Here is a 13,754-nt window from a genome sequence, read left to right as displayed (position 1 = left end):
GCACAGTGGCTATAATAGCTCACCGCAGCCTTGAACTCCTGGCCTCAAATGATCCTCCCACTTTGGCCTCCCAAAGTGTGAGCCACCATGTTACCCCAAAATCACAAATACCTTGTCATTCAGCCTTTATTTCATTCAACAAATATTTAAAGAGTGTCTATTAGGCATTTTGCTTGGAACAGGAGCTGCAGCAGTAATCAAAACACAAAATTCAGGACTTTTGAGGCTTACATGCTGGTGAAGTAGAGGAAATAAAAAGTTAATTAACTGATCATGATAAGTGCTATGAAGAAAATAAAACTGGATTGACCAGGCACGGTGGCTCATGCCTATAATCCCAGCACTTTAAGAGGCCAAGGCAGGCAGATCACTTGAGGTCAGGAGTTCAAGACCAGCCTGGCCAACAGGGTGAAACCCTGTCTCTACTAGAAATACAAAAATTAGCCGGGTGTGGTGGCAGGTGCCTGTAATCCCAGCTACTTAGGAGCTGAGGCAGCAGCATTGCTTCAACCTGGGAGGCATAGGTTGCAGCAAGCTGAGATCGTGCCACTGCACTCCAGCCTGAGCAACAGAGTGTTAGATTTTTGAGACTGAGTCTCAAAAAAAAAAAAAAAAAAAGAAAAGAAAAAGAAAAAAATGAAAAAAAACTGGATTATAGAGATACTAATGTTTAAAAAAGGTCTCACTGAAGAGTTGAGTGTGCTGATGAGCAAACCTTGCACCAACAGGGGAAAGAGCATTTCAGACAGATAAAATAACAAAAACGAAGGCCTAAGGCTGGAGCAAAAAGAACACTTTTTGACCAGAGCATAATGTGGTAAGGGGGAATATGATTACAAGATGAAGCTAGAGTTGTAGACAGGGGCCAAATCATGTAGGACCTGGAAGAAAGCTAGTGAGGTATTTAAATAGGAGGGTGATGTTATCTGATGATAAAGAGTATATTTTTAAAAATTGGCTAGGCGCGGTGGCTCACGCCTGTAATCCCAACACTTTGGGAGGCAGAGGCGGGCAGATTACATGAGCCCAGGAATTCCAGACCAGCCTGGGCAACATGGAGAAACCCATCTCGACAAAAAAAAATACAAAAATTAGCTGGGCGTGGTGATGTGGCCTGTAATTCTAGCTACATGGGAGACTGAGGTGGGAGGATCACCTGAGCCCCAGGAGGTTGAGGCTGCAGTTAGCCATAATGGCACCATCACACTACAGTCTGGGCGACCGAATGAGAACCTGTCTCAAAAAAAAAAAAAAAGACATTCTGGAAATTTGTGGACAAACATTTATATTTCTCTGCCTCTCAAAAACTACTAAAATGATAGGAGGAAAATAAAAATAATACTAACAGCTAATGAGATTTTACAAAACTTTGAAAGCTAAAAAAAGATGAATGATTAATAACGAACTTAGAACAGATGTCAACAAAAAAACAAGTCAAGCCATACTGTTCTGACTTGTATGGGTTTCTGCTTGCCCAGCACAGCAGCTGGGGTCTGCTTGCCCAGCACAGCACAGCCAAACACTGACACTGGGAAAGCAGCAAGAGAGAGTTGAGGAATTTTTTGTAGGGCACCAAGCAAGGAGAATTGAGTAGCTCATGCTTAAGACCTGAACTCCCACATTGCTTACAGGTAAGAGTTTTTAAAGGTGAGGAGGCAGAGGTTACAGGCGACATCATAAATCAATACATGGAAGCTATACATTGGTTTGATTTTAAAAGGCTGGACATCTTGAAGTGGTGGGGGCACAGGTCACAGGTGGATTCAAAGATTTTCTGATGTTTGATTTGCTAAGGAGGCAAAACTTTGTCTAAAAATTTGGGATCAGCAGAAAAGAATATTAGCTCTGTCTCAGGGGTGTGATCTCCTCCAGGCCCCTCGGGAAGAAATTTAGAACAAAGAACAGACGTCAAGATTTAGTCTTCAGTTTCCCCTTATCTGTAGACAGGGGCCAAATCATGTTGGACAGTAGATCTGTTTGGTGAGGGATCTGAGTTTCTGGAAAACAACTCAGGGTCATATGTTAAAATAATATCTTAAGTTTCTATAGGGAATAAAACATCTCCTGACTTTTTTGGGGGGCTCCTGTTTTAAGCTACTATCACCTTTTTGTTTATTGAATTGCTCATTTATTTCTCAGCACTAGCTAGTTTCCTAGAATTTTCCTTGAAGGAACTCAATATTTTCCTTTATTTCTATGCTTGGGGGTTGCCCACAGGCCCCTAAGTAGGGTCCCTACTCCATCTTAATACACTCCTCCTTCCCAGAAATTTGAAAATTTCAGAAATTAAAGACAAGATACTTCTAAAAATGATGGTGACATTTGGAACTAAATAAAGGATCATTTTGCCAAAAGTCTGAATAAGGAACGGTTAGAACTCCAACTCTAGATTTTCTCCATCACCAATGTGATGGTTAATTTCAGGTATCAACTTGACTGAATTGAGGGATGCCTAGATGGCTGGTGGAGCATTGTTTCTAGCTGTATCTGTGTGAGGGTGTTTCCAGAGGAGATTGACCTGTGAGTCAGTGGGCTGAGAGAGGAAGACCTACCCTCAGTGTGGCAGGCACCATGCAGTCAGCTGAGGGCTAGTCTGGGGCAAACAGGAAAGAAAGGGAATCCTCTCTCTTTGCGCTCTTCCTTCTGGAACAAGACGCCTTTTTCCCTCCTGCTTTTGGACATCAGATTGCACCATATTCAGCTTTTGGACACTGGGATTTGCACCAGTGGCTTCCCAGGAACTCTTGAGCTTTTAGCCTCAGACTGGGGGCCACACCCTCTGCTTCCCTGGTTCTGAGGCTACTGGGACTGAGCCACATTACCAGCTTCTCTGGTGCTCTAGCTTGCAAGATGGCCTATTGTGGGACTTCCACCTCTGTGATCATGTGTCAATTCCCTAATAAATTGCCTCTCGTATATAGTATTGGTTATGTGTCTCTGAAGAACTGTAATATAGCTAGGTTGCCATTGAGACTCCTCTTTCCTTTCCAGACCGAAGACTACAGATTTAGTTCATGAAGAAAACAAACCAAAAAAACAGCTATGAACCCTTTCCAAGGGGGTTCAAAGGCTTGACCTTATCCTTAGGGTAAAGGCACTGGACTGAAAATGGGAAATAGTGAGGGCTAAATACTAAATTATGAACCTCTTGCTCCTTTTCCTCCATCACATCGTGATATGTGATTTCTGCCTCCAAGGCAGGAGATTGGAAAATTCCTCCCCAGAGAAATCAGTTGTCCCAAGAGAAAGACCTACAGATGTCAACTTTAAGGAAGTTATCCAATGACAAGGTCCCCATTTTACCACTCTGTGGGAAGGCTGCCAATTGGTGAATAAACAAGCCCTGCTGATGTGCAGCGCATAGAAGGTTTCTTTAATGTCTTATTCTTAAATATGAATAGATACTCAAGGGTTCCAAGCATTTGAGTACAGCCTATGGCAAGTAAGATGGAAAACTAAACAATAATCATAAATTAAAAAGTAAGCTCTGAAGAAACAAAGAAAGAAAGAGAAAAATATTTCAATGGAAATCACAATTAATACCCCAGATAGATAAGAAAATGTATTGAATCTCTAAATGCAATGTAGGAAATAGGTGTTGGGATTAAAAATATTGCATACTTTAAAATACATATATTAATAGAGGCCTGGAAGATAAAGCCAAAGAAATTTCTCAGAAAAGAGAACAAAAAGAACAAGGGATAGAAAAACAGGAAAGAAAAATAATCAAATGAGAAATTGCATTCCACATCCAACTAATAAGAAATACAGAAAGGAATAACAACAAAAAAAATGGAAAATTTGTTATCAATGAATTGACATGATAATTCATGACTCAATAATAATTTCTCCTGAAATATTATTTCTTATTATTCCCCAGGAAGTTCCCACCAAAATGAGGGAAGAAGCAAAGAAAGTGGAAGGTATGGGGCCGGGCATGGTGGCTCACACCTGTAATCCTAGTACTTTGGGAGGCCGAGGCAGGCAGATTGCTTGAGCTTAGGAGTTTGAGACCAACCTGGGCAATATGGTGAAACCCCATCACTACCAAAAATACAAAAAATTATCCGGACGTGGTGATGTGTGCCTGTGGTCCTAGTTACTCAGGAGGCTGAGGTTGGAGGATCATTTGAGCCCAGAAGGCAGAGGTTGCAGTGATCCAGGATTGCGCCACTGCACTCCAGCCTGGGTGACAGATTGAGACTCCATTTCAGAAAAAAGAAAGTGGAATGTATGGAATTCCATAAAAAAACTCTACCTAGATGAGAGAGAACAGACAGGAATAAAGACAGAAAGGAAGAAAAAGAAAGGGAGGGAGGGAGGGAGGGAAGAAGCAACTGACAGATCACTTCATGTTTATGACCATACTGAGAGAAATATATTCTGTTAAGCAGAATAATGTCCCTCAAAGATGTTTATGTCCTGGCCAGGCATGGTGGCTCACACGTGTAATCCCAGCACTTTGAAAGGCCAACGTGGGAGGTTTGTTTAAGGCTAGGACAAAGGTCCTCATGAGAGGGAGATAGGAAGGTCAGTCTTAGAAAAGGAGATGTGATGACAGAAACAGAGGTCAGAGAGACATAGTTGCTGAAAGGCATCCAGAAGCCAAGGAATGTGGGTAGCTTCAAGAAACTGGAAAAGGCAAGGAAATGGATTCTCCCCTATAGGCTCCAGAAGAAACACAGCTTTGCTGACCCCTTGATTTTAGCCCAGTGAGACCTATTTTGGACTTCTGACCTCTAAAACTGTAAGATAATACATTTATGTTATTTTAAGTAAATAAGTTTGTGGTAATTGGTTAGAGCAGCAATAGGAAACTAATACACATCTCCAGCAGTGTGTTTGAAGATGAGTTAGTGACAAGTAGTTAGAAAACTAAGCAAATGATAATGACAGAAAACAGGCAATTAATTTTAGAACAATAAAAGAGCCATACAAGGAATATAACTATTTACATAAAAATTAAATATTGATTTAACCAAAATAATTTTGATGGAACTATATTGGATGATGTGAGATCAGGAAGTCTGTGTAAATGTGTATGTTGGGAGGTTAGTGCAGTTATGAGTAACAAATTCTCATTTTACATCTATAACAATAGAAAATGTCTATGACTTTAAAAATCAAGAAATGGCAGTATATGATTTTAAAATATTTAATTAGAAAAGAGATACCAATAAGAACACCTAAACAGGTTGAAAATAGTAGCTTCTGGGGAGTGGCATCTGGGGATCATGAGGTGGGAAGTGTTTATTTTCATGACAAACTTATTATTGGACCCTTTAAATGATATATTTGTATTATTTGATTAAATAAATAAAAATTTAATTGTAAATTACTACACCTTCTGGACAGGGAATAGATTGTAAAGGAGTCAAGGTAGGTACAAATTGCTTAATTAGGATACTACTGCAGTTTACAAAATAAATGATGGAATGCTAGGAAAAGTGTCAGTAGAGATGGACTAGGTGAAGACGTGGACTATTTTGGAGCTAGAAGCAAAAGACAGGATGCACTGGTAAGGGAAAGGTAAAGAATGATTCGTAAGTTTTTTTTTTTTTTGAGACACAGTCTCACTCTTTCGCCCAGACTGGAGTGTAGTGGCACGATCTTGGCTCACTGCAACCTCTGCCTCCCGGGTTCAGGCAATTCTCCTGCCTCAGCCTCCCAAGTAGCTGGGACTACAGGCGCCCACCACCACGCCCAGCTAATTTTTGTATTTTTAGTAGAGACGGGGTTTCACCATATTGGCCAGGCTGTTCTTGAACTCCTGACCTTGTGATCCGCCTGCCTCGGCCTCCCAAAGTGCTAGGATTACAGTCATGAATCACCGTGCCCGGCCGATTCGTAAGTTTTTTAGCTGGAGTTTCTGGCTGCATAGTTGTATCATTACAGAGATAAAGAGGCCTGAGAAAGGAACAAAGCGGAATGGGATAGAATCAAGAAACCTGTTTTGGCTTATTAAATTTGAAATGCCCATCAGACATCCAAATGGAGGTTTGATATATGAGTTTAGACCTCCAGGAAGAGGTCAGGGATGGAGATTTGAATTTGGGAGAAAGTGGTTTATAGGTAGATGGCTTTTAAAAATACAGAAGTATGTTGTATCACCTAGAGAGCCAATGCAGCAAAGTAAGAGGCCTGGCACCAACATTTATAGGTTGTTTAGAGGAGGAAGACCAAATAAGGAGGATGAGAAAGAGGATGCATGAAGCTGAAAGAAGGCCATTCATTTCTTTGTCTTTGGAAAACTGAAAAAGTATGTGTGGTAGGACCTTTGGTACACTGCCCAGATCCTTGTTCAGGACTAAAGGATTTTCTTCCCTCACTGATGAGGGCTCTAGGCCAAGTTCCACTTCAAAAACTGCAGTCTGGTTAAAGGGAGCTGCTGCCTCACCCAAGATTAACCCTCCTCTCTGGATTTGATTCAGTGATATCCAAAGACTTCTTGATTCATTGATAGAAACATGACCCTCTAGCCTCAACAGTGACAATTCTGGAGGGCCATCCCAGCTTCTGTACTTCCTGTAAGATTGTCTGAAGATTCTGTTGCTAATAATGCAGCATAATTTAGCTCTCCGTAGAATCTGCCTCCTCACTCCTGACAGTTATTATTCCCAAAGAGCACTCTGTAATAAATATCAGGTGGCAAGTCTTGAATCTCAGTCTGTTTCCCTGTGTTCTGTGAAAGGGCTGTATATGCAAAGCAATCCCCAAATGCTGAAGAAGCCAAGAACCCAAAAAGGCAGAAAAGTTGAGTTCGTTGGTCTTGGGTGATTCATGAGGGTAACTTACAGAAAGAAGCGTGGTCTTGGGTGGTTGCAAGACAGGTAGATCTCCATATCACTAAACCCAGGGCTAACCCTCTAAACCCAGGGCTTATATCTTGGGGAAAATATACGTACTCTGGAAGGAATGTTTAGGTGGCTACAGGTATCACAGCCTATGATTTCTGCGACAGCATCAAGGGTTGTTTTGGAGGAAACTTACAATGAATAGGTGTTCCTACTTAAAGAGTAATACATCGACTAGACATTTTGGGAGCATTCCTGGACTTGGGGTTAGTCAGAAGTTACATGGCAGATTAGCATTTCAAATAAAGTCACTCTTGTCCCCACACCCTGGATCAGACCTATCGACAGCAGCAAGGATACATGCTGTTCTGTGGAATGACTTGTGCTACAGAAGTGACGGAAATTTAACAATAATTTACAACTTCAACAATTGGGATGGTCATGTGTCCCAGTTTGCTCAGGACAGTCATCTCAAAAAAGTTATTAATAGTATCCCATTCCACTATCAAAAATGTCCTGGTTCACACAAATTATATGATCCTGCTACTAATAACTTTGAGTCTTCATCTAGTTCTCATTAAGATAAACTACTTAGGTATGAATCACAGCTGCTTCTTACTAGCCCTGTGACAGTGGAAAGTTTACTTATACATTCATCTGTGCCTCAGCGTCCTCTATCTCATGGGGTCATTGTAAAGTTAAGTATATCAAATTTTAACTTGGCAGTGATCAACAGGATCTCAGAAGAAGTATGTTCTTACTTTGATAACTTACCTGCTGCTTTATTCCATTTGGGCTGCCATAACAAAAATACCAAAAATGGGTTGACTTATAAACAGTGAACATTTACAGACAGTCCCTGACTTATGATGGTTTGACCTATATGACATTCCAACTTTACAACGGTGCAAAAGTGATACACATTAACAATAAACCATACTTCAAATTTTGAATTTGGATTCAAAAATTCTTTATTACTTTATTCTAACATAGGCTTTGTGGTACACGACTTTGCCCAATTGTAGGCTGAGTGTCATGACCATGTTTAAAGTAGTCTAGGATAAGCTATAATGCTCAGTAGGTTAGGTGTATTAAATGCATTTTTGACTTACAATATTTTCAACTTACTGATGGGTTTATTGGGAAATAACCCCATTGTAAGTTGAGGATCATCTGTATTCCTCACAGTTTTGGAAACTAGAAGTCTGAGATCAAGGCTTAGACAGATTTAGTCTCTGATGATAGCCAGTTTCCTCATAGACAGTACCTCTACCTTCACATAGTGAAGGGGGCAAGGCATTTCCTTTGACCTTGTTTTACAAGAGCACTAATCCCATCATTAGAACTCCATCCCCATGATGTAATCACCTCCCAAAGGCCCCACTTCTCAGTACCATCACTTCGAGGGTTAGGTTTCAACACATGGATTTGAGGGGGACAAAAATATTCAGACCATAGCATCTGCCTAAGTAAAAAGAAATTGTTGAACCCATGGGCTAGAAACCTTTCTTTTCCATCATGGCCTGTGGAGGAGGTAATCTAATAGGGCCAATAAGCTCTCTACTTTTGAGGCAGCAGCTTTTGGGATAAAAGGACCACTGAGAAGTGGATTTCATTTTGATAGGCATATTGGGAAAGATGCCATAGAAGGTCAGTTCTTGGTAGGAAGTTGCTGTGATTGGCATTGCATACAACTAATGAAGTCAGCATCTTGATACCAATCCTATTCCTCCAGTTCTTTCCTGGATATGAAAAGCCAGGACCGTCTTAGACCCTTCTGAGCAGTGGTCTAATAGACACCATTACCATCTTTTCTGCTATATCTATCCAGAGGGAAGACATGTCCAGATAGCAGGAATCTTCTTCAGGAGTATAAAAACAAGTGCAGACCATCTAAATGAGAACAAGCAAAGCCAAATTTATTTGGAGCTTACAATAGCAAGGGAGTCAGCCACCATCACTTACATTTGTCAGAGACTCAGTGGCAGGCAGAGGAGTGGGAAAGCTTTAGAGTGGAAAAAAAGGGAAAGCTTCAGGTATGCCAGTTCAAGGCTGTTGGCATGGAGAAGCTGCAGGTGGGCTAATTAAAAGCAGGGCATCCTACCCATTTAGGGATGGGTAGATATTTGGCTTTCTCTAGCTGGCCTTGAGTTGGAAGCCCAGACAAAAATTAGAGAAGCTGTCAGTTATTAATCACATCCTGGTCATTTGGGGTAGATAGCTACAAGGGTTATCGCTTGGCTTCCTGAACTGGTTGCTACATTTAGTCATCTGATTTCTTGGACTGGTTACTGGACATAGCAGGTTGCCTTCCTGGACTGGTTGTTGAAGATTATAGGTTAGTGTTCTATTTGTATATATTGTCTGGCCATTGCCTCTTTGAATTCAGTCTCCCAGGATGGAGGAGTAGGGAGGAAATAAGAAAGGGATAAGGTGACCAGGTGATTAAGGCAAGTAAACTCCTATCAATACTTCAATAGTGCTGTTGTCAGAGGCGTTTGAACCAGAGTGACTCCAACTTGAACAGGTGCTGGGTAGAACGAGGCTGAGACCTACTGAGCTGCATTCCCAGAAGGTTAGGCATTCTTAGTCACAGAAGATAGGCGGTCCATGCAAGATACAGGTCACAAAGACCCTGCCGATAAACAGGATGTGGTAAAGAAGACAGGCAAAACCCACCAAAACCAAGATGAAGACAAAAGTGACCTCTGGTCATCCTCACTTCTCATTATACGCGAATTAGAATGTATTAGCATTCTAAAAGACACTCCCACCAGCACCATGACCGTTTACAAATGCCATGGCAACATCCAGAAGTCATACAGTCTAAAAGAAGGTAGAACCCTAAGTTCCAAAAATTGCCTGCCTCCTTCCTTGAAAACTCATGAATAATCCACCCCTTGTTTAACATATAATTAAGAAATAACTGGCCGGGCTTGGTGGCTCACGCCTGTAATCCCAGCACTTTGGGAGGCCAAGCTGGGAGGATCACAAGGTCAGGAGATCGAGATCATCCTGGCTAACACAGTGAAACCCTGTCTCTACTAAAAATACAAAAAAATTAGCCGGGCGTGGTGGCAGGCGCCTGTAGTCCAGCTACTCGGGAGGCTGAGGCAGGAGAACGGCGTGAACCCGGGAAGGGGAGCTTGCAGTAAGCCGAGATCGCACCACTGTACTCCAGACTGGGCGACAGAGCGAGCCTCCGTCTCAAAAAAAAAAAAAAAAAAGAACTATAAGTATACTCAGTCCGGCAGCCCAAGCCACTGCTCTGCCTATGGAGTAGCTATTCTTTTGTTTCTTTACTTCTCTAATAAACTTGCTTTCACTTCACTACATGGACTTATGATTGGCAACGCTTTCCAGTAACAGTGCCCAGGTTTCCTCTGTCAAGTTTGCCTTTCTCAGCCCTACATACTCACAGTTAAATAATCCCTTCTCTCCTGTTTGTTTTTTAACTATTGAAAATAGCAAACATCTTAAAACAATTTGTCTTCATGTTTTTCCTCTTAAAAAATTGCAAAAGTCTTCTGGGCAGGATTCATGTATTGTTTATCTTGTTTATTCTCTTCCTAGCATTGCATCTGGAACACAGTCTGCTTTCAACACCGTTTGTTGAACTCCAGGGTAGATTACAGGGCTGTGTGTTATCATCTACAGTACTTTAACTGGTTACTCGTTTACTGGTGACTACATTGTTGTCAAAAATCCACAGATGTGGCTGGGTGTGGTGGCTCATGCCTGTAATCCCAACACTTTGGGAGGCCGTGTCGGGCGGATCAGGAGGTCAAGAGATCAAGATCATCCTGGCCAACACAGTGAAACCCGGTCTCTACTAAAAATACAAAAATTAGCTGAACGTGGTGGTGCATGCCTGTAGTCCCAGCTACTTGGGAGGCTGAGGCAGGAGAATCGCTTGAACCTGGGAGGCGGAGGTTGCAGTGAGCCGAGATCACGAGATCATGCCACTGCACTCCAGCCTGGTGACAGAGCGAGACTCCGTCTCAAACACAAACAAACAAACAACAAAAACCCACAGATGTTATAGAATATAAAATTATAAATGACAAATTAAAAAGCTTGAAACAAACGAGCAGAGCATATAAAAGGAAGTTAATGATGCTGAAGAAAACGTGAGCCTCTCTGTACACTCAACAAGGCTGCGATTTTTACCATCTTTTTTGCACTGCTGTAGCCCCAATAATGAATCTAAAATGGTACTTGACACAGTTTATATCCTTAAGAATGTATGCATGCACGCACGCGTGAAGAATGAATGAATGAGGGGGTCCTCCCGTTGCACACACAGAGGTCTAGGGGCTGCAGAGTACCTACAGCCTGGCCACCGCAAGCGCAACTAAAATCTAGGGGTTGTCGCAGGCGCAGGCTCCTCCTTCGGTGGGTGGGGCGGAGGCGCGCACTTTCTCTACGCCCCACTGCTAGGATGTGTGGCCACCACTCCTTCGCCGCCGCCGCCGCCGCGTCGAGTGCAAGGGCTTCTGGGAGCGGAGCCTCCGGGTCTCGGAGAAGGGGCGCAGGTGGCCGCCATCTTGGATTGCAAACTGGGTCGCTAGGCTTCACGCCAGGGGCGGAGTGGCGGCCCTTCTGTTACCCGCCACACACGTCGCCGCAGGGGACTGGGAAATCAGGGCATCGGAGAGTGCCACATTAATGGGTAAGTTGGAGTGAACACGGGCTAGGTTGGGGGAGCCTCGGGTTTCGTCCCTTTGGGAACTACTAGTCCTGGGGCCATGGTTTTTATTTACCCCTTCCTTTGCGAAGGTCTCTGGAACCTGGCGGTGCCGGGTGTTTCTCATGTTTTCCCCAGGGCGACAGCGGTCGCGGGGGCGTGGCAGCCGGACCTTTCTCTTGCGGACGCGAAGGCGTGGTGAGTTCAGATTCTTTCAGCAGGTCCTCAGAAGGAGTGGTGGGCGACCGGTCTCATCTTCGCCTCCCCGCCTCACCGTTTCCCGGTAGTTCTTTTCAGTTAATGGAATTGCCAAACGTTGCCACTCATACCTGGTACCCAGCGGTTGTGTCCAGCAGCTTATGGAAAATCCACAGTGTCCAAAGAAGAGACAGGCTCCATCCCGGGGGCCTCCTAGCCTCGCCCTCTCCCTCCGCCAGCTGCCCTGCTCCACCTGCGTGCAGGTGCCTCTAGTGCTCATTCCCGACAACAAAGCAAGCCTGGGTTCCACGCTGCTAATACTCGGTCAGCTCCGTTCTAAGATGAAAACTTAGTTTTTCATCGATAATGCATAGGAGATGGGAGTATTTGAAAGCTGTGAAATGACAGTGATACCCTAAAGAATGTGACACTGGCAGCGGGCGCGGTGGCTCACGCCTGTAATCCCAGCACTTTGGGAGGCCGAGGCGGGCGGATCACGAGGTCAGGAGATCGAGACCATCCTGGCTAATATGGTGAAACCTCGTTCTACCAAAAATACAGAAAAAAAAAAAAAAAAATTGCCTGACGTGGTGGTGGGCGCCTGTGGTCCCAGCTACTCGGGAGGCTGAGGGAGGAGAATGGCGTGAACCCGGGAGGCGGAGCTTGCAGTGAACCGAGATCTCGCCATTGCATTCCAGCCTGGGCGATAGAGTGAGACTCGGTCTCAAAAAACAAAAAACGAACAAAAAAAAGAATATGACACTGGCATTTACTTTTGAGCTTTTTGGACACGTTTTTTAAAAAAGACAAAAGCACTAATGATTTATCTCTCAGTTACAACACCCAGTAATGACTCATAATCTGTAGGAAAGTGGCTTTCTTGGTAGGTCAGGAACAACTCTGTCCCTCCGACCTGAGTATTGCTTGTTTGGTTGTAAGGCCTCTCTAGTTGGCACTTTCCCCGCTTTGTGCAGTCTTTTACTTTCTCTAATGAGGCGCCCAGCCCCATGGAAATGAAGGTTTTACTGGCATAAGAAATAATGTTGTTTGATATTAAAGAAAGAAAATCGTAAGTTCAGATTCTAGTTATTTGCTCAACTTAAACATGGTTTTTCTAAGAGCCGTTGAAAGCTTATGAATGAAAAAAAATTATTCTGTAGCTTTAAAGTGCCTGAATAACATTTCTTATATTTAAGTTTTATGAGACCTCAGCCTTTGAAGTACAGCCTTTAAATTTATTTTTCAGTGAAAGAAACAATCCCATTGGGTGGGGCCCCTTTAGAGATAATTTCCCTTGATTTCTTGTCCCCTTTAAATCAACTGCAGTGAGGATGGATGCAGGTGTTAAATCTGAAGCTGGAAGTCAGTACTATTGAAGAAAAAGGAACAAGTGATATATGAGTTGTTGGGGCTATATTTTATTTGGCTAAAATTCATGCTGAACAGGTTGCAATGTGGTTGCTTGGATTAATGGTATCATAAGTAGTGCCTTTGTGTGTGTGTGTGGTAGGGCACAAGATGATCCAGTCAGATGTGGTAAGAAAATAGTAGAACTTCTATTTGTTTACCTTTTCAAACTTTTATTCTTAAAAATGTCTATTTTTTGTGAATTTTATGCTAGAGTAGTATATTAGAATAGTAATGCATGTATAGAAATAAATATATTGAGGATGAATGCACAAATACATTTTACATATGTAGGATGTGTGATTAAAAACGTTTACAGCCAGTGGCCTAGAATGTGCTACATACATAGGTGATAAACATTTTAAGAGTTTTATTTCCATGAGCATTTTATTTTACTTAAATATTTTATACATATTGTATAATTCAACAACTAATACTGTGGTCAGTTTGCTCTGTAATGAACTTTGATCTCTATTTTTTTCCTTTCAAGAGTCTAGCATTTTATAGATATAAAATAGAGAATAATACCAAACATTGTTATTAGTAAAGTTACGTTGAGCAGTTCCCTCCTTTTCTTTTTTGAGACAGAGTCTCACTGTGTCACTCAGGCTGGAATGCAGTGGCATGATCTTGACTCACTGCAAGTTCTGCCTCCCGGTGTTCATACC

The 13,754-nt window shown here is 42.5% G+C and overlaps 1 protein-coding gene across 6 annotated transcripts in view; it reads left to right on the top strand.

Annotated features, from left to right (window-relative positions):
• Positions 1-11,226: 11,226 nt before the first annotated feature.
• Positions 11,227-13,754, top strand: part of KPNA5 (karyopherin subunit alpha 5) — a 53,442-nt gene continuing 50,914 nt past the window's right edge. For 2 of the 6 annotated variants that reach the window (XM_023219016.1, XM_031935533.1), the window contains exons 1-2: positions 11,315-11,466; positions 11,574-11,679. In XM_023219016.1, the coding sequence (XP_023074784.1) occupies positions 11,607-11,679 (73 nt within the window). In that variant the 5' untranslated portion in view covers positions 11,315-11,466; positions 11,574-11,606. Of the gene's footprint in view, positions 11,467-11,573; positions 11,680-13,754 lie in introns of all 6 variants that reach the window. The other 4 variants (XM_023219021.1, XM_023219019.1, XM_023219018.1 and 1 more) reach the window with 3 other exon arrangements.

The sequence above is a fragment of the Piliocolobus tephrosceles genome, chromosome 5 (assembly GCF_002776525.5).
Source record: "Piliocolobus tephrosceles isolate RC106 chromosome 5, ASM277652v3, whole genome shotgun sequence".
Classification (NCBI taxonomy): domain Eukaryota; kingdom Metazoa; phylum Chordata; class Mammalia; order Primates; family Cercopithecidae; genus Piliocolobus; species Piliocolobus tephrosceles.
This window is presented reverse-complemented; position numbering and strand designations above follow the sequence as displayed.